The sequence below is a fragment of the Phocoena phocoena genome, chromosome 2 (genome assembly GCF_963924675.1).
Source record: "Phocoena phocoena chromosome 2, mPhoPho1.1, whole genome shotgun sequence".
Taxonomy (NCBI): Eukaryota; Metazoa; Chordata; class Mammalia; order Artiodactyla; family Phocoenidae; genus Phocoena; species Phocoena phocoena.
In genome coordinates this window covers 11459365-11480422 of record NC_089220.1, presented here as the reverse complement: position 1 = coordinate 11480422, position 21058 = coordinate 11459365, and the positions used below count along the sequence as shown (strand labels likewise).

The following is a 21058-nucleotide window of genomic DNA, read 5'->3' as shown; positions in this document are numbered from 1 at the left end:
TAAAATTGGGATTTTTTGTTGTTGTTGTTGAGTTATGAATTCTTTATATATTCTTTTTTCTAAATTTAATTTATTTATTTTGGGCTGTGTTGGGTCTTCGTTGCTGCGCGGGGGCTTTCTCTAGTTGCGGCGAATGGGGGCTGCTCTTCGTTGTGGTGCACGGGCTTTTCACTGCAGTGGCTTCTCTTGTTGCGGAGCACGGGCTCTAGGCGTATGGGCTTTAGTAGTTGTGGCACGTGGGCTCAGTAGTTGTGGCTCGTGGGTTCTAGAGCACAGGCTCAGTAGCTGTGGCACACGGTCTTAATTGCTCCGTGGCATGTGGGATCTTCCCGGACCGGGGCTGGAACCCGTGTCCCCTGAATTGGCAGGCGGATTCTTAACCACTGTGCCACCAGGGAAGTCCTCTTTATATATTCTGAACACTAGATATTTTGAGTTAATTTTTGTATATGGTATGAGGTAGGGGTCAAATTTCATTCTTTTGCATATCTGTATACAGTTGTCCCAACACAATTTGCTAAAAAAATTACTGTTTCCCTATTGAATTGTTTTGACACTGTTGTTAAATATCAATTCACCTTAAATGTATGGGTTTATTTCTGGACTGTAAATTCCGTTTCATTGTTCTATATATCCTTAGGCCAGTAGCACACACTCTTGATTACTGTAGCTCTGTAAGTAAGTTTTAAATTCAGAGCATGTAAGTTTTCCAACTTCATTATTTTTTCAAGATTGGTTTGGCTATTCTGGGTCTCTTGTATTGCCATATGAATATTAGAATTGGCTTGTCAGTTTCTGCAAAAATGTCAGCTGGGATTTTAGCAGGGATTGCATTGAATCTGTAGATCAGTTTGGGGAGTATTTCCATCTTAACTATATATATATTTTTTTTGGGGGGGGTGGGGGGGTTGGTACGCGAGCCTCTCACTGTTGTGGCCTCTCCCGTTGTGGAGCACAGGCTCCGGATGCACAAGCTCAGCGGCCATGGCTCACGGGACCAGCCGCTCCGCGGCATGTGGGATCTTCCCAGACCGGGGCACGAACCTGTGTCCCCTGCATCGGCAGGCGGACTCTCAACCACTGCGCCACCAGGGAAGCCCCATCTTAGCAATATTAAGTCTTTCAATCCATCTACAAGATGTCTTTCCATTTATTTAAGTCTTCTTTAATTTCCTTCAATAATGTTTGTTATCAGCATACTAACCTTCTGTTGTATTTATTCCTATGTATTCTATGTATTTTTTTCTTTTTGATGCTATTGTAAATGGAAATTGTTTTCTTAATTTCATGTTTTTGATGTTCATTGTTAGTGTGTAGAAATACAACTGAATTTTGCATATTGACCTTGTGTCTTGCAGCTTGGCTGAAATTGTTTCTTAGTTCTAACAGTTTGTGTGTGTGTGTGTGTGTGTGTGTGTATTCCTTAGAATGTTCTCCATACAAGATCATACCATCTACAAATAGGGATAGTTTTATGTCTTCCTTTACAATCTGAATGACGTTTACTTATTTTCCTTGTCTACTGTTCCTGGCTCAAACCTCCAAAACAATGTTGAATAGAAATGATAAGAGCAGGTATCATCTTGTTGAAGGCTTTCAGCCTTTCACCATTAAGTATGATGTTAGCTGTGGGGTTTTTATAGATGCCCTTTATCAGGCTAAGGAAATTTTCTATTCCTAGTTTGTTAAGGGTGTTGGATTTTGTCAAATGACTGTTTTGCCTCAATTGAGATGATCGTGCCATTTTGTCCTTTATTCTGTTAATGTGGTGTATTGCATTGATTGAATTTCATATGTCAAACCAACCTTACATTCCTGGGATAAATCCCCCTTGGTCGTGGTATATAATCCTTTTTATGTGTTGCTGGATTCAGTTTGCCAGAATTTTGTTAAGAATTTTTGCATTCGTATTCATAAAGGATATTGGTCTGTAGTGTTGTTTTCTCTTGATGTCTGGGTTTGGTATCAGGGTATTACTGGCTTCATAGAGCAATCGGGAAATGTTCCCTCCTTCTTTATCTTTTGGAAGAGTTTTATGAAGGACTCATGCTAATTCTTCTTTAAACATTCGGTGGAAATACCCATGAAACCATCTGGTCCTGGCTTTACTTTAAAGGAAGCTTTTCCGATCACTGTTTCAGTCTCTTGTTATATGTCTATTTAGATTTTCTATTTCTTTTTGAATCACTTTTTGTAGTTTCTGTCTTTGTGGGATTTTTTAATTTCACCTAGGTTATCTAATTTGTTGGCACACTGTTGTTCATAGTATTCCTTAATAATTCTTTTTATTTCTGTAAGGTCCTTAGCGGAGTCCCTCTTTCGTTCCTGATGTTAGTAACCTGAGTCTTCTCACTTTTTTTCTTGGTCAGTCTAGCTAAAGTTTTGTCAATTTTGTTGATCTTTTTAAGAACCAACTTTTAGTTTACTTGATTCTGGGTTTTGTTTTGTTTTTCTATTTCACTTACTTCTACTTCAATCTTGATTATTTTCTTTCTACTCTTTTTGAACTTAATTGGCTCTTTTTGTTTCTGAGGGTAGAAAGTTAGGTCACTGATTTAAGTTCTTTCCTCCTTTTTAATATAGGAATTTACAGCTGTAAATTTCTCTCTAAGCACTGCTTTCACTGCATTCCATAAGTTTTGGTATGTTATGTTTTCATTTTCTTTCATCTCAAACTATTTTCTCATTTCCCTTGTGATTTCTTCTCTGACCCATTGGTTGTTTAGGAATGTGTTATTTAATATCTACATATTTGTAAATCTTCCAGTTTTCCTTCTGTTACTGCTCTCTAATTTCTTTCCAATGTGGAATGGTTGTAGAATATACTTTGCATGATTGAAATCCTTTTAAATTTATTCGTGCTTGTTTTAAATTAATTGGTGCTTGTTTTATGACCTAACATATTGCCTATCCTGTAGAATGTTCCATGTGAACTTGAAAAGAAGGTATATTCTTCTTGAATGTATATATTAATGTTTTTCATCAGATTCGGAAAGTTTTTGAGCGTGAGTTCTTCAAGTATTCTTCCTGCCCCTTTTTCTCTCTCCTCTTTTTCTGATACTCCCATTATGCATATGTTGGCATGTTGGGTGGTGTGCCACAGGTCTTTGAGGCACAGTTCATTTTTATTTACTCTTTTTCTGTTCCTGACACCAGATAATCTCGGTTCACTTATCTCCAAGGTCACTGATGTTTTTCTTCTTCCTTTTCAGATTTGCTATTGAGCCCCTCTAGTAAAATGTTCATTTTAGTTATTGCACTTCTCAATTCCAGAATTTCTGTCAGCTCTTTTTTATAAGTTTTACTTCTTTGTTGATACTCTCTGATGAGAAATCATTCTCATGCTTCCCTTTTGTTTTTGAGACATTTTTAAAACTTCTTTGTGCATATTTAAAAATAGCTGATTTAGGGGCTTCCCTGGTGGTGCAGTTGTTGAGAGTCCGCCTGCCGATGCAGGGGACACGGGTTCATGCCCTGGTCCGGGAAGATCCCACATGCCGCGGAGCGGCTGGGCCCATGAGCCATGGCCGCTGAGCCTGCGCGTCCGGAGCCTGTGCTCCGCAACGGGAGAGGCCACAACAGTGAGAGGCCCACATACCACAAAAAACAAAAAGCTGATTTAAAGCCTTTGTCCAGTAAATCCAATATCTGGAATTCCTCAGAGATGGTTTCTATTAACTGCTTTTTTTCCATGTATAAGCCTTACTTTCTTGTTTCTGTGCATGTCTCGTAATTTTTGTTGTTGAAACTGGACATTTAAAATAATATATTTATTAATCTGTTCCTCCCTTTATGAATTGTTAAATAAAAATACCAATGAAAAACTTAAAAATAAATAAATAAAATAATATAATGTGGAATAAGAAGAAGAAGAAGGAATCACATCCTTCCCCTTTCCCAGGACTATTTGTTGTTGCTTTATTGTTGTTGTTGTTTGTTTGGTGACTTTTCTAATTCTGTAGAATCTATATTCTTTGTTGCCTGACCACTGAGGTTAGCCTCATATCTGTGAGGTTAGCCTAAGGTCATCTAATGATTGCACAGAGATTTCTTTAGATGCCTGGGTGAAGCGAGTCTCCCAGTCTTTGCTGATGGGCTCTGTGTGCGTTCGGGGGCATGCCGTTAACACCCAGGCAGGCAGTGTACAACTCCACCTTGGCCTTTACTTCTTGTTTTCTCCGAGTCTCAGTTTTAGGCAGAAGTGAAAGCTTAGGACGTTCTCAAGTCTTTCCTGAGCCTGAAAATAACCCTGGGAACAGCCCTCTGCGTGCTCATGGACTTTCAGCTTCCCAGAACTATGTGGGAGCTTTTCCAGGCCCTCTATGGATATCTCACTACCAGCTTTTCCTCTTAAGCTTTTTCATTAACCTATTATTTGTCCAACTGTTATCTAGCACCTCAGGCTGCACAGTTTTCCACAAGTGCCCCTGACTGTTTTCAACAAATGCCCTCAAGGAAAAGGCTAGTCATACTGGGTGAGTTCTGATTCAGGTAAAATAAAGACAGCCTTGAAAGTGCGGTCTTTTGGGAAACCAGCAGACAGGTCAGATAAAGCCAATCCTCTGGGAGTGGACTTGGAAGGAGCTCTAATCCTGTCCTACCCTTTCTGGTGGATGCCAGGCTACTGGTTTTTCAAGGCTACTCCGAAGCTGATGAAAGGGAATGAAAACAGGGCAAGTTAAAATTCTATATAAAGTTCACTGTTCTTACTAATACCCAGCCAATTTTCTTAAATAAACACTCCCTGGATTGCTACAAGGCTTTGGTTAATTTCCAGAGTCCTAAAACAAGTTGAGGGGATTCCCTGGTGGCTCAGTGGTTAAGAATCCGCCTGCCAATGTAGGGAACACGGGTTCGAGCCCTGGTCCGGGAAGGTCCCACATGCCGCGGAGCAACTAAGGCCGTGCGCCACAACTACTGAGCCCATGCTCTAGAGCCTGTGAGCCACAACTACTGAAGCCCGCGTGCCACAACTACTGAAGCCATGCACCACAACTACTGAGCTTGCGCTCTAGAGCCCGTGAGCCACAACCACTGAGCCCACGTGCCACAACTACTGAAGCTCGTGCGCTTAGAGCCCCTGCTCCGCAACAAGAGAAGCCACCGCAATGAGAAGCCCGTGCACCGCAACGAAGAGTAGCCCCTGCTTACTGCAACTAGAGGAAGCCCATGCACAGCAACAAAGACCCAACGCAGCCAAGAATAAATAAATAAATTTTAAAATAAATAAAATAAAACAAGTTGACTCTGACCATTTTTGCTAGTGTTCTCATTGCTTTTATGGAGGAGAGAATTTTCAGAGGTCCTTCCTCCACCATTTCATTGGCATCACCCACAAGCCTATTTTGAGCTTGCCTGTGCTCAAAATACCCAGTGGCTTATCAAGGACGCTATGCTTGCACTCAGTGGCTTTCGAGGCCACTTCTCCTCTTGAATTGTTTGCGGATTCCCTTGGTAGGGGCCAGCGGGGTCATGCCTGCCAGCAGGACACCACATTTTAGTCTTGCATCTGCCACTGGCTATGTGACCTTGGAGCAAAGGAGCTGAGAGTTCCAGAGCACCTGCTGTGCCAGGCTCTTTGCGCTGGCTGTTTTACGTGCATTGTATCATGTCATTTTTGCAAGAACCGAGAAAGAGATAATGTTCCCATGTAACAGGTGAAGAAACTACTAAGATGCAAACTGCTTTAGCACTATGCCTGCTACACGTAGCAGATATTCCCTGCATCAACTATTGTGCTGTTGTTACTTACAGCTGTTATTGTCAGAGGAGGAAGTGGAGTTGAGAGGATTGCTCAAGGTCATTTGAATTCCAGCCCAGGTCTGACTCCAAAGCCTAGCCGTGTATTGTACATCCCCATTCCAGCTGCCCTGTGCAAATCTGTTTCAGCTCTGGGTCTCACTTTCCTCATCCTGTCAAGTAAAGGATTTGGACTGACAGAGGTTATTCAGTCAACAAACACTTAACCGTCTTGCTAAGATCGCTTCCAGGTTGACAGTATGAAGGTGTGTGATTCTGTGAAGTCCGTTGCTAGGAGTCACATTCGTAGCATTCTCTTGTTTGGCTTGAAAAAATAAACCGACGGGTAGACTGGCAGGTGTGTAACCCAGTGTGTGTTTCTCTCCTCCTCCCTTCTGGCTCCGCCCCATCCCTCCGCAGAGGCAAGAGGGGACAAAGCCAAGTGGGTGTTGACCTGGCCACTCATCTTCCTCCTGTGCGTCACCATCCCCAACTGCAGCAAGCCCCGCTGGGAGAAGTTCTTCATGCTCACCTTCGCCCTTGCCACGCTGTGGATCGCTGTCTTCTCCTACCTGATGGTGTGGCTGGTGAGTGGCAGAAGTGGGGGTGGACCGTACGGACAGCTCCTGCCTGGCGCCTGCCGGCGGTGGGAGAGCTGGTGTCAAGGGCACGCTCAGATGCTGCTGTGCCACCTTCGGCACAGACCTTGGCTTATTTCTCAGTAGGAAGGGGTTTCAGCAGAAGTGCGCGGTGCTGTGCTGTGCATCAGGGATACCCAGGTGGACGCAGCATGGTCCATGGAGGCCACAGGAGGCAGGTGAACCTTCACACGGACAGCCTGGGACACGCCGCTGTGGTGTGATGGGAAGAGGGGTGGTGGGGAGTCTCTGTAAGAAGCCCTGGAGGGCTAACCTCTAGGCTCCCTTCCTTTTCAGTATCCATAGGGGAATGTGATAGAGACTGGAGTCAATGGGAGACAAACACAAGGCAGCCCTTTCCATGCCGCCTGCCAGGGGATGCTCCTGTCCCCTTTCTATGTCCAGGCACAGATACAAACTTTAGGTAGACCCTTCTAGTCCTCATAACAACCCGATGGGGTAAGCAGTTTTATTATGCCAGTTTTACAGATGAGCAAACTCAGGCCTAGAGACTCAGTCATTTGCCCAGTTAGTTACACAATTAGCAACTATTGCACAAGTAGTCACACAGCTAGTAAGTTCTAGAGTTGGGGTTAGAACCTGGGTATTGGTCTCCAGAGTCCAGGATCTCAACCACTCTCCTGAGCGGCCTCTCAGGTTGTTACTGGAATCTTCAGGTGCCGTTTGGACTAAAGATTTTCAGGCCGAGAGGCTTTGGCGTAGCTGGCCTGGCCACACCTGACGGCTCCCTGGAAAAACCTTTCGCTGGCTGGGCAGGGCCAAGCAGGAGCCCCTTCTGCCTCGCTCTGCATCACCCTGTGGGGCCCCTCCTCTTCCCCTCCCCTCCCCTCACGGGGGGCGGGAGCCCGGGAACAAGGAGAGAAATAGGTACAGGACCTCTGCCTTTCTATTGGGAAGCGCACCTGTCAGCCACTCACGCCTCAGTGGCATGCATGTAGCCACTTCACTCTCGTCCTAACACCTGATGTCCCCGCACATCTAACACACAGGGCAAGGTTGTCTTGGTTTCAGAGACACAGGGGCCTCCTTTCCCTTAACCCCAGGGAAGCAGTTTGGTGGGGGAAAGAAGAGCTGTGGGGTCACATGGGAATGGACGTGAATCCTGCTTCTCCCCCTGTGAGCCGTGAAACCTGGGTAGGTAACTCAGCTTCCATCAGCCATGGTCGCCCCCTCTACGAAATGGACTGGTTATTGGGAGAATGGAAGGTCTCCGTTCAGACATCAGGTCTGAGCTTGCAACACAGCAAATTGATCATAACTGTGAATATCAGCCATGTTCACCATGAGATGCAGCCAACACTGTTTCCACGCTTGTTCAGATAGAGATTTAAATCCCCTTGGATGCTGGTGTGTGTGCGTGCGTGTGTGCATGTGTGTGCGCGCGCACGTGTCTGTGCGTGTGTGTGCGTGTGTGCGCGCGTGTGTGTGTGTGTTTAGGAAGAAGAGTTGGAAGTAGCTACTATCCAAACCCCCCAGAAAAGGATGGCAGTCAGACATAATGAAAACTGGCCTCAAAATGAACTGAATTTGCAAACTTAAATTTTTCTGGATAGGGTTAAAGGTCAGCCCCTCTACATTTGATAGAAGAGTCCAGCGATTTCTCTTACTAAAGTGCATTCCCCAAACGACACTGCTAGTGAAAATAGTATTTCGTGACATTTGAGTGGGTGTGAGAATTAGGGAAGAATTAGGGAATTAATGAAAACAACAGTATTATGAAATCAGTTCTACTCATTAGCAGTGAGGTAGGACATTCAATAACGCTCCCCTACCCCCAACCTTGAGTTACAAACCCCACTCTCACTTCTTAAAGCAGACTCTTGGCAGTGGCTTGGCGGGAGATACAGGAACCACCTTGCTGGGGCACTCTTACCTGCGGTTTTGAACTTCAGCTAGCCTCAGTTTGAGGTGATTGAATGGCCTCCACAGTAGACAATGGTAAAGACAACAGTGCCACATTAACCTGATTTCCACTGAAGAAAGATGTGCCTGCCTGGGGGCCATGCTCTTACTTTCCTCATGTCCTGATGGGGGCGCCAGGGAGCAGTGACGTCGCACCTGCCCACACCCTACCCCAGCCACCCTTCACATCTCTCACCCCCAACGCTTTGCGGAAAACGATTCTTGAGTGTCAGTGTCAAAAGGGAGAGACCTCCAAAATGGTTCATCCTGTCCAGCACCTTTGCCCAACTGGGGAGGTGAAAACCAAAGAGGAGGCGTGACTTCCACGAGGTCAGGCAGATGGTCAGCCCAGCTCTGGACTCGCCTCTGCTTCCCTTCCTGAAGCCCAAGCATCAGGAGGGCTCCGAGAGCCCAGGGCTGGAGTCCAAGGCAAAGCCACACTCACGTAGCATCTCTGGTCCTAAACACTTGGAGGGTGTACGCACACACACGAAACCTTCCTTCTGTCCTTCCAGCCTCCGGCTTCTTAGCCATGTAGTTCAGTAATTAAAGAAAAAAAAAAGGAAGCATCCTCAGTATTGCCACAGCCCGGGCAGTCTTGTGGAGACCTCCTTCATGGCCAGCATGGGTTAGGCATTGATGGATCGAACAGCTGTGTGGTTTTGGTGTCCTCAGCGTCCCTCTTCTTTCACAGCCCAGGGCAGGCCAGTCAGTGTGTGCTCTGCTCCGCACCTGGTGATGCTGAGCTGAGCACTGTTTTGAGGGTAGAGCATCTTCAAACCCATCTGCAAAGCTTTGTCCTAGGAGGGGTATCATTTTAGTCCATGAGCTCTGACTACATGCCAGGGCTGAGCTTTGCCCTTAGAAAGCACACTTCTTCTGGGTCTGATCACCCTAATTTTCTCTGCCCCCATAGATTGCAAGACGAGTGATTGATAGAGAAAGGAAACATACATCTATGGATGTCTTGCACAGACCAGGCACTGTCACCTCATATTTTCTCACTTAATCCTCATTTAAAAGTCCATTTTACAGATGAGGGAGCTGAGGCTCAGAGAAGCAAACCAGCTTACCCTAAGTCACCCAACCATTTGCTGGGATTGGAGCCATCAGCCAAGATGAGAACAACCCTAAGAGATGCCACTGTTCCCGTTTTCTAGATGGGGAGGTGAGCCAGGACTAGTGGGCGTTTTGAATGGGGTCCGAGTACTTTCTAGGGCTTTCCATCTGGCTGCTGCTCAGGGCCCAACCGCCTCCCAAGTGTCAGGCATTTATTAGAGGACTGTGTGACCATGCCTCAAGGTCCTTAAAAGCCTGCGAATCCTTTGATCCAACAGGTCTATTTCTTGGAACTTATGCTAAGGATATAGTAAGATGAGATCCCAGAGAAGTTCACACAAGACAGCATGACGGCGAGGTTGGAGCGCAGGCTTCAGAGTTGGAAAGACTTGGCCTGGGATCCCTGCTCTGCTGCTCACCGGCTTCATGCCCACCAGCATTGTAACTTAACCTCTCTGATCCTCATTTCCCTGGGCATAATAACAGTGCCTCTCTCACCAGTGTGTGGTGAATAATAAAGAGTACCTGAGATTGGGAAAGTAAAACACCTGGAGAGGATCTGGTACACAGTAGGTGCTCATTAAATGTTACTCGTTACCATACAGTGATATTGTAAGAGCAAAAACAGAAACCACTTCCATATTCACCAGTGACAGGTTGGTGAAAACTTTAAAGCCATGCAATGGCATCCATGCATCAGTTTAAAATAATGTTATAGATGAGTATTTGAGTTGGAAAGATACTCACAATGTATTATTACGTGTAATAAATAGATGCAAAATATAGGTCGGTGCTATAATCTGATTTTATTTTTTGTCTAATACACACACCAAAAAGAAGGTCAAGGTATGTCCTAAAGCAGGGGTTTTCAAAAGTGATTCCCAGACCAGCAGCCTCAGGGTCCCAACCACCTGGGAACTTGTTAGGAATACAGATTCCTGGGCTTCACCCCAGACCTCCTGAATCAGAAACTCTGGGGGTGGGACCTGGAAATCTTACTTTAACCAGCTCACCAGAGAATTTCCTACATGTTCAAATTTGAGAATCACGGGCTGATGCAAAGTGTTAATAGTGGTTGTCTGAGGGTATTGAGAAATGGTAGGTGATTTTTACTTTATTTTCTAAACTTTTTAAAACAGTAAACACGTATTACATAATCTGGAAAAAAGAACACGCAAAAGATGGTTTTAAAATAAAACCGTATTCCAGGTTTTTCTATTGGATATAGCAGTACTGTGTATAAGTTAAAAACACTCAGATATAAGCGCATTTTCCAGGGCTGCTCCTCTGTGAGTTGATATTTCCCCCTACTCTTCTGCAGGTGACAATTATTGGATACACCCTTGGAATCCCTGATGTCATCATGGGCATTACTTTCCTTGCAGCAGGCACAAGCGTTCCAGACTGCATGGCCAGCTTGATTGTGACGAGACAAGGTATGGATCACGCCTCAGCCCTGACGGCAGTCAGCATCACCATGTGGGCCCCGACCCCCAGCCCGAGTTACAGTTCATGGCTCTCATGACTTGGCAGTCATTACATCCTGCTATGAAGGAAACTATGACAACTGGGAAGCATCATGTATTAGATTCCATCCATGGAGAGAGTACTACCAAGATCAACTCCTCCAGACCTCTAGAAGCATTTGTGTGGAGTTGTATAAAAATGGACTTGTTCTGGGAGTTCCCTGGTTGCCTAGTGGTTAGGGTTCCAGGCTTTCACTGCTGGAACTGAGATCCCATGAGCTGCGCCACGTGGCCAAAGGAAAAAGAAAAAAGGATGAACTTGTTCCGGCATCACCAATGTGAGATTGAGCAGAGCTGGAGCCCAGACTTTTTTTTTCTTTCTTTTTTTTTTTTTTTTTTTTTTGCAGTACGCCGGCCTCTCACTGTTATGGTCTCTCTCGTCTCTCGTTGCGGAGCACAGGCTCCGGACGCGCAGGCTCAGCGGCCATGGCTCACAGGCCGGACTCTCAACCAGGGAAGCCCGAGCCCAGACTTTTTATAGCAAATGCAATAGTAATGAGAAATGTTCTGATCCCAAGAAAGCCAAGCGGGTGTATCCTGTATCTCCAACTATTTTCCAATTCTCCTTCAGAATTCTAGACCTTATGTAATGTTATGGTTCGCTTGGCGGTTTTTCTTTGGAGCTAAGTGCCATGGGGTAAGCAAGGTGAGGAATACCAGTATGCTCTTTGATGGCAGAACAAAAGAGCTGTAAAGAGCCAGCCTTCCTTTACTGCTCCCTTTCTACCCGTGAGATAGCATCCAAGCCCGGACCACAACAGATCGTCCTCTGTAGATGGAAATTTGAAAGTATGGGGGGCAGGATGGGCGAATAATGGAGTGGAATCTCAGAGGAGACAGGAGAGGAGAGCAGTGTCCAGAGAGAAACTTGGTTTGGAAAGAAGGAAAAAGTTTTATTTCTTCGAGATAAAAGAAAGGGTTCATTAGTTGGTCAGTCAGTCCTGAGAAAACACGAATTGAGGGGAAGAGAAGGGTGGGGGTATGTTTGGCAGTAGGCTGGAGCCTTGAGGAGAATGGGGACAGTGGGGGACAGCAGCTGAAGGGTTTGGAATTGAATTGAGTGACCTTTGAGGTGAGTGTATTCATTTCCCAGGGCTGTCATAACAAAAGTACCCCAACTGGGTGGCTTAAAACAACAGAAATGGATTCTCTCACAGTTCTGGAGCATAGAAGTCCAAAATCAAGATGGCGGCAGGACCATACTCTCTCTGAAGTTTCTAGGGAGGATCCTTCCTTGTTCTCTCCCAGCTTCGGGTGTTGCCAGGAATCCTTGGCTTGTGGCTGCATCCGTCCAGTCTCTGCCTGTGTCTTCATGTGGTATAATTCCCTCTGTGTGTGTTTGTCCAAACTTCCTCCTTCTTATAAGGACACCAGTCATTGGATTAGGTCCCACCCTAATTCATTATGACCTCATTTTAACTGGATCACATCTGCAAAGACTTTATTTGCAAATAGGGTCACATTCACAGGTTTCGGGTGGACATGAGGGCTGGGCACTATTCAACCCAGTACAATGAGTAAAAGGAAAGCCGATGAGCGCCTAGGGCCTGGCCGATGTTCAGTGACGTGAATTTGGGAGGGATTCTGGCATGAATTTGAAGTCATACCAGCTCCAACAGCACACAGATGAGAGATCACAAGTTCATCCAGAGCTGGGGTTGGCTGGGTGGACACAATGGAAGGTCAAGGAGGCAAAAGAATGTGCCATTTAAACAGCTGGCCTTGGAGTCCAAGCTAGTGGGTTGGGGGTGGGGGTCATGATACTAGAAGATTCAGGGCTTGGAGCGGAGGGTCCCAATGAGGTCAACGGAGCTCTGTAGGAACAGGGACAGGTGGGGACATCATCTCAGAGTGACTCCTGTGAGATGTAGAATGCAGAAACAGGAGGGGTGAGGCGGGGGCGGGAGTGTATAGTTGTCGTGAGGGTGATGCTGACGTGATTGGCAGAGGGTCCAGCAGACCAGGTTAAAGCCTGGACAGATTCTTTATGGCAGGGGATACAGAAACCTCTGTTCGGAGTCCATCACACAAGGCAGGAGCCGTGCGGTGAGCTCTAACACAGAGGCTCTGCATCCTGGGCTCCCTGAAGGCTCGCAGCCCAGAGCGTGGTCCAGGCCGGCAGCATCAGCTTGAGAGAAATGCAGACTCTCAGGCCCCGTCCCAGCCCCACTGAATCAGAGTCTGCTTTTTTTAAAATAATTTTTATAACTTTATTTTTTTTAATTTAAATTTATTTTAATTTTGGCTGCGTTGGGTCCTCATTGCTGCGCACGGGCTTTCTTTTAGTTGCAGCGAGGGGGGCTACTCTTCGTTGCGGTGCATGGGCTTCTCATTGCGATGGCTTCTCTTGTTGCGGAGCACGGGCTCTAGGCATGCGGGCTTCAGTAGTTGTGGCTTGTGGGCTCTAGAGCGCAGGCTCAGTAGTTGTGGCACACGGGCTTAGTTGCTCTGCGGCATGTGGGATCTTCCCGGCCCAGGGCTCGAACCCATGTCCCCTGCATTGGCAGGCGGATTCTTAACCACTGTGCCGCCAGGGAAGCCCCCAGAGTCTGCTTTTTAGCAAGACCCCCAGTGAGTCGTGCGTTCTTAAAGTTTGAGAAGTGCTGCCGTAAGATTTCTCAGAGGGCAGTGCCTGCGCAGAGCAGTCAGTCAAACCTGAGAAGCTCTCCTCTCTCTTCTCCCAAACCTGGGCATCCTTGTGCCTCCTGACCCATCCGGCTAGTGCCTGCCTCCTCACCAGGGGCAACTAGCTGGTCCAAAACAGTTGCTGCTCTTTCCTGTTTCACAAAATCCTGGGATACTGGAAGGCAGGTTTCCCAGAGGTACTGCCCCCCGATAGGACTCAGCTGCCGAGGTTTTGAAGGCACTCGGATCAGTGCCCAGACAGGCAGGGAGGGAGCTGTGAGGCTGTTGAGGGAGGCATTGTGTCCTGGAGGTCAGCGGATGACAGCAACAGGGCGGGAGGAAGTGGCCTGGCTATACTAGGGGGGCAGGAGGTCAGATGGAGGTGAGGCAGTCGTCCGGATGCTCTTCTGAGTCTCTGCGAGCTTCTCAGCGACCAAGGCAACTTTATGGGCACAGGCCTGTGTGTTTCAGGCTTGTTCATTGCACGGACGTTTGTTTGTGGCCAGATTATGACAGTCGTGTCCATTTAGGGCTAAGGGGCCAGGTGAAAACAGGTTCAGCCTGTGTGAGTCTTATTTGTAAAAGTTTGTTTACTAACTTTTGATACCTCTCAAATTATTAAGTTCCTACGACTGTGTGGCTTTCATGAGACTGGACAGTGGGGCAGGAGAGGGAAGGTGGTGACACAGTCCCTCACCTCTAAGATGCTTCTAGTCTGGTTGGGGGGAAAGAGTTCACTCTTGGGAGACCACCCAGGCATAAAACCTGATGCCCTGTCATCTGGGTCAAGGTCGTGGTGCCATCACCTGGGTCACAAGTATACATTGAGGATGAGGCCCCTTCCCTCCCAGAGCACCTGGGAGGCTCAAATAAGAAGCACCTAGTGGGTCCTCCCAAAACACCGGCTGACACCCCTGGCAGGAGGAATAATGAAGGGCTCTGGATTAGTTTCCTAGGTCAGCGGTAACTACCACAAACTGGGAGACAGGAAAACAGAAACTGACTGTCCCACGGTCTTGGAGGTTAGAGGTCCGAGATCAGGGTGTCAGAAGAGTTGGTTCTCTCTGTCTGTTCCAGGCCTCTCTCCTTGGCTTGCAGATGGCTGTCTTCATGTTCAGATGGAGCGCTGCCTGTGTGCATGCCTCTGCCCTAACAGCCCCTTTCAATGAAAACACCAGTCATATTGGATTAGGATCCACCCTAAGGACCTCATTTTAACTTGATTACCCCGGAAAGACCCTGTCTCCGGATAAGGTCACATTCTGAGGTATTGGGGGTTAGGACCCCAACATATGAATCCTGGGGGGTCACAATTCAACCCACTACAGGGCTCACATGTAAGACTTCATGAAGGGAGTGGATCTCAGTCCTCATTAAAAGGTTTTAGAAATGTGGGGTCCGTGAGGAAGGAATTCCTTTCTAAGGAATAGCACTGATGGAAATGGGAAGGAACAGGGGTTTCCAGCGACCTGCACTTAATGCATGACATGTCGATTGTCCCCTGCAGGCCTTGGTGACATGGCGGTCTCTAACACCATAGGAAGCAACGTGTTTGACATCCTCGTGGGACTCGGCGTACCGTGGGGGCTGCAGACCATGGTTATTAATTATGGATCCACGGTAAGTTCGTCTCACTTCCTTAGTGAGATGACGCCATGCGCTTTACAGGGAGCGGTAGTGGTGTTGGCCCTGTGCCAGCCAAGGGCTGCGGGGGATGTACCGCCTCCTTCTCCGTGGCACGCTGGCAGCCACTTTGTGCAAAGGCGTCCCGAGCAGCCTGGGCAGTGCCTGCAGGAGGCAGCCCGTGTGTGCCCTGCACTCACGGGTGCTTCGGCCCCGTGTCTCCGCCCACCGGCACGCCTCTCCCCTCCCAGTTCATTTCCTCAGATGAGCAGAGACCTGGATCCATGCCCACGTGCTCACCGTGAACACCCACCTGTGGCTTCCAGATAAGGGAGGGGATAAGCCCGAGCACACTGGGCTTCCAGAACGGATAGGGGCCTGAACAGCCCAGAGGTTCAGGGCATGTGTTTGTTTTTCCAGGTGAAGATCAACAGCCGGGGTCTGGTCTACTCCGTGGTGTTGCTGCTGGGCTCCGTTGCTCTCACCGTGAGTTTTTGCAATTCCAAAATAGAAGCCTCACACGTGCATCATTTCCTCTGATTGTGTGCAGTCTCTGAATCCCCTCCCCCTTCCCCTTGGCAGTGAGGGGTAAAGTAGTAAAAACATGTAAATTCACAGATACCCCCCGAAACACTTTCTGCCAAGAATGTTGGCACCAAACACTGCACTTTTCCCTGAGCCACTAAGGAGTCCCTAGAGGAAGTGAGTTACGTTTCCTCTCTTCTTGCTGCCCGGTCTGTCTCCTCTCACTAGTGCCAATAGGAGACAAGTCCTCCCCCAGCCCATCTGAGCTGACATGGGGGCCTCATGGTCAGGTCTCGGGGCTGGCACACCGTGATACTGAGGTCTCCTCACTCCACATGCCCCAAACTGTGCTAACTCTACCTCTGCTTACTTTATTCCATCCTTACAAGCACCTGGTGATATTCTACTTTGCAGAAGTAAGCAAGGCTCAGGGGTTAAGTAACTCGCCCAAGGTCACAGGGATAGGAAATGACAAAGCTGGGATTTGAACCCACACTGGTCTATCTCTAAGGACCCATGGCATTGCTCTGATGAGGTAACTCTGATCCAACCCTTAGGAGGCCTCAATTCAGGGATAAGAAAGAAGGTTGTAAAAGGACAGGTGGGCAAGTCTGGAAAGAACATAGAAAGAGGATGTGCTCCAACCCCGTCTCCCAAACACACACACACACACACACACACACACACACACACACACACACACACTCCTAGCAGAAGTTTGCCGGACGTGGGCCAGCGGGAGCCTTGGAAGTTTTGCTGAAGAAGGCTGAGGATGCCAAGTTCTGAAGCAAAGGGAAGACCCAGTGAAAGTCCCTGGTTGTCACTAAAGAAGGCCCGGGAGGGCATGTGCATCCCCAGGAAGTGGTATACGTGCCTGGCAGAGCCGGTGCCCTGAGGCCAGCTGCTGTGTGTGCCTGGAGTCTGCACCCTTTCATTAGACAAGCATAAAGCCTGCAGGGCTTATTCTGATCAAACCAAGGATCTACCGGCAGCACCCCTCCACTCTTGCCCACCTTTTGCAGAAAGTTCTGGGGTTCATCGTTCGTGTGTAGTTTTCCAATAAAAGTACCTTTTGTAGTATTTCTCTGCCCCCAAGCCCAACACTCACACCCTCTCCTTCCAGGTCCTCGGCATCCATCTGAACAAATGGAGGCTGGACCGGAAGCTGGGGGTCTACGTGCTGGTTCTCTACGCCATCTTCTTGTGCTTCTCCATAATGATAGAGTTTAACGTCTTTACCTTTGTCAACTTGCCGATGTGCCGAGAAGACGATTAAAACGGAGCCGCTGCCCCCCGCCCGGGAGCTCTTCTGGACGCTCCGGTGCTGGCGTCCTCCTTCTCCTCCCCTCCCCCACCACGAGTCTCTCCTGCATAGGCAGCCACCGCCTGTTCTTTCATGCACGGGAAGGAAGAGCCATCGTGGTCTTTGTGTGGTCACGGGCCAGGCTGCTGGGCCTCCTCCACCTGGGAGTTCTGCCCCCCAAAAGGCAAGATTCAGGGGCCGCTGTTTGAGCAGCTTCGCAGCCCTCTGAGCCACCAGCCATAGGGACGTGGCATGTGTCTCCTCTTTTGGACACTTGGATCACAAGGACTTCTGTGTGCTGGTTGTCCTTCTGTCGCACTGCGGCCTTGGAAGTGAGGCGGGCGGTGAACACAGGGTCTCCTGTGGCAATGCAGAATAGGAGTGTTGTTCTCAAGGGTCCCTTCTGGGCCAGAGAGTGTGGGCTCCTTGGGCAGCGTGTGCTACTGCTGGAGGCACTTACGGTTTGTTGGGAGTTTGGGGCTGTGACGGCAAGCACTCCAACCCTTTTTCTGAAAAAATTGCAAGAGTGGAAACAGTTGTTCACAGCAGAAGAGAGAAAACGAGTGAATATTCTTATCACTTTCACTGATGCATTCAGAGAACGAGCAATGAAACATTACAAATAAAATGTTAGCTATACATCTTCATACTTGAAAAATATCATTCCATACAAAGAACCTTGATGGGGCCCAAAAAGGTAATGCTTATGGAAAACAAATCCTATGTATATCGTGTTGCACTGACACTAAGACGTTTGGTTTGGAACATAGGAAAGAGCGGAAGACTAACATCTAAACGGGTGCTAACTCAGAGACACGGTGGAGATGGTAGTTTACAGCCATTCATTCCAGACTTCCTGTGGCATGGGACGCGCTGTCAGTTTGGGTTTGTCGTTCCTTGTTAATGCTCTGCTCTCAAAACCACCCTGTTCAAAGGCCCAATTGTTTATGTGCCCGACAAATTTCATAGCCTGCTGAAGTGGAATGCGTGTGCCGGAAGTCATGGTTACTGACAAGAAGAGAGATTTCCTGAAAAACCACCAGTTGCTCTCTGCTGAGCTGGAGGCGAGTATGAAAACCGTAACTTGGAATTTTTTAGAGCTAAGGTTGTTGAACCTTATCGTTTGCTCCACAGGAAAGGCCAAAGATGGGAGGTTGATTCAAAAATAGATAGAAACATATTAAACAATTTCGACTGCTTCATAGCTCTCAAATATATGTTAGAAAGATTTACGAACACAAACCATTCCTGGTTTCTAAAAAGAAAGCACAATTCATTTTATATAGAGGTGTTCTTTTTTTATTTTTTTAATGTTTCTATTGCAAAAGGCTGTCAGATTGGATGCACTTTTAATATTGGGCTATTTTGCACAGAGGACTGTATGGGAATGCCGCCTGATGGTGTGAGGAAAAGAGGCTTTTCGTGATTCACCAGTAATCGGTCATGGGTGATGAGTGTAAATCCAACAGCTTATTCTTTCCTCAGACACAAAGGTGGTGACCCGCAGTGGAATTTGTGGCTGTGCTCTTTGGGGCCTCCTGAATTTCAGAAGGAGGACGTGTTCAAGCTTACGTCCCTAAAATTCCCTTAGCATGGGCCTAAGACATGACAACTCTATCACCAGGCTTCTCTTCTGGATCCTCATCAGTGTTAAGACTTCTCTTTTCGTTTCTCTACTTAGATACTCAGTGGTCTTCTGGTTGAGGAGAAGGGCGATCTTCCTAAGAAATTAGCTAAGTGGGAGGCCAGGGAGCCCGTTGGTTCATCAGTATAAATGTCTAGATGCAGAGGGTTTCAGAGCCCTCAGGACCGCTCTGTGCCCTCATAAAATAGCAGCCTGGTCATCTCCATCTTCTCCATCTAACAGACTCATCCAGGTTTCAAACTGTGTCTGTCTCTGTGTGGAGTCTCAAAACTGCCCTGTGACGTAAGTAGGGATTACTGTCCCCGTTTAACAGGAAATTTAGTCTTGGAGAGGTCAGGTGACTCTAGGTCAACGGCTAGTAAGTAGCAGAACAGGGACCAAGCTCCAGATCGCCACCCGGCTGAGCCAGTCCAGTGTGTGGCCATCCTTGGTGGGGCGAGTGTGCCTATGTCCTTGTCCTTGGGGTTGGTTGCTCCTTATTGTTGGGGTCAAAACTTCATCAAGTTTCTAATTGACCATCTGGGTGCTCCAGTTCACATCCTAATATTTATCTCCAGCCTGTGTCCCTATTATTTTCCAATAAAGACCAAAAAATATTTTTAGCCACAACAAGGCACAGGCCACACGGTCCCTGATGACATCCCTGCTGGTGTTCAAGTCTTTGAATCCTTGTGTAGCTTTCAGAGAGCACATCCTAATCACCCACCTCTTCCTCAGCAGAACCCATTTGAGATTATAAATATGCTGCAGTTGTAGTTTGAGACAAAAAGTAATGTTTCTAGCATGTAGAGCAGTGCTCCTGGCTAATTCTCTTAGGACATTAATGTGCCAATGTAACTTCCTTGAAGGATCTATGCATTTATTGTATCTAGGAAACTACATATACACTGTAGGTGCAGAATTCTCTTTTTTAACTAGATATTTTTCCATCTCAAGTTTAAAGAATTGCTTGATTAATTAGGCCTTCATTTTAAAATACTGCTTTCATCACTGCACAGGATTACTTCCTTTATTTTATCCCCGAAGCTAGTTAGCAGAAGGTAAAGTTACTCTTGCTACAAAAATAGGCAATCTGAAAAATAAACTTAGCTCTTCGAATTGGGGGCAGAAAATGAACCACTGCCCTCAGATAGAAAACGTCTATAAAAGCAGGAGCTGGTGGTTCCTGTCCATTTCTGGTTTGGAATTTACCTTTGCCAGCCCAAGCATAGTCACGGGGGAAGGGGTGCAGTGTCTTGAGAACGCAGCCCTGGAGGAAGGTTCTGGGTCGGCTGCAGTGAGAGACTACTGTTAAGGGCAGGTCAGGGGCATCCCACCCCCATCCTTCCTGTAACCCACAGCTGCTGGCCTCTGTGTTTGTCTTCCGCGAGCACCGTTCTTGTGAGTTTCCACCTGTTCATAACCTGCTCCCCCACCCCTCGTGCTGCCTATTAAGGCTGTTTCTTGCTTCTCCCCGTCAATCTTCTGCCTTTACAGACCCAAGCAGCTGAAAAGGCATAACCCCCGGGGAGCCAGCTGAAACCAGATGGGCGTGCCCACCACTCCAGGGCAGCCCTGCAGACCCCGACCAAAGACCCCTTCTGGGCTGCCCAGGGTGTAGGTCCCAAGGGAAGAAACTGCCCCCTCTTCCCTTTTGAGGAGGATTTGCAAGGCTCGTAGAGTCAGCAGGAGACCAGCCCTCAGGGAACACCAGACTCCACAAACAGGCTGGGAATCCAGGAAGGCTGTGGGCAGCCTCTTTGGCTGACGCCCTTCTTTCCCCCGGGGATTTCCCCTCCCTGAGCCCTAGGGCCCCTCCCTCTCCCTAAGGTGGGTGTGGACAGAATCGAGATGGACTGGCAGAGGGTCACTTCCTTGCCTCCTTCGCCAGGTGTGAAATGGGCTAGCGGGGTCAAGGTCTGGAGCAGGGCAGGAGAGAAGCAGAGAGCCTCCAGCTCGGGTTGGCCCCTGTGAGCTCGTGGCCCTCCCGTACGCCCTGATGCTGACTGGGCCCTTAGGGCTGGGGTGGGCCTCTCACACGCCACCCTTTCCTTCTGTGGTGAGCCCTATTCCTCCGCTGGCGGGGAGAAGATGGTTGTACAGGTGTGTGACAGGCTCTCAACAGATGCTCGTTGCTTGAATAAACAAAGAACTTGCCTGTTAGGGTGAAAACCTTCGGGAGGTGGTTCCCGAGTCCTGTGATTTAAACATTCCCAGGTCCCTCTAATGCCCTCTGAACATCATTTCTGTGTGAGTCTTGGGGCAGTTAGCAGATGCGCCCAGGGCCCCTGCGATGGGCCACAGCTCAGCAACTTCGTCACCACGTGGAGCTCAGAGAAACTTCCAGAAATTTTTGAAAATGCTCTCTGGGCAGCTCTTGGGTGGCAGGAAGTCCATCATCCCCCATCCATCCCTGGACCCAATGTGCTGCCCCTGGCCCCTGCCCTTTCTATGTGGATTCACCCAGAGCATC

The 21058-nt window shown here is 47.9% G+C and overlaps 1 protein-coding gene across 2 annotated transcripts in view; it reads left to right on the top strand.

Annotated features, from left to right (window-relative positions):
* SLC24A4 (solute carrier family 24 member 4) overlaps positions 1-16964 on the top strand; it is a 171381-nt gene extending 154417 nt beyond the window's left edge. The window contains exons 13-17 of one of the 2 annotated variants that reach the window (XM_065871257.1): positions 6160-6326; positions 10681-10795; positions 15018-15130; positions 15554-15619; positions 16782-16964. In XM_065871257.1, coding sequence (XP_065727329.1) covers positions 6160-6326; positions 10681-10795; positions 15018-15130; positions 15554-15619; positions 16782-16934 — 614 coding nt within the window. In that variant the 3' untranslated portion in view covers positions 16935-16964. The remainder of the gene's footprint in view (positions 1-6159; positions 6327-10680; positions 10796-15017; positions 15131-15553; positions 15620-16781) is intronic. The other variant, XM_065871258.1, reaches the window with a different exon arrangement.
* Positions 16965-21058: the final 4094 nt, after the last annotated feature.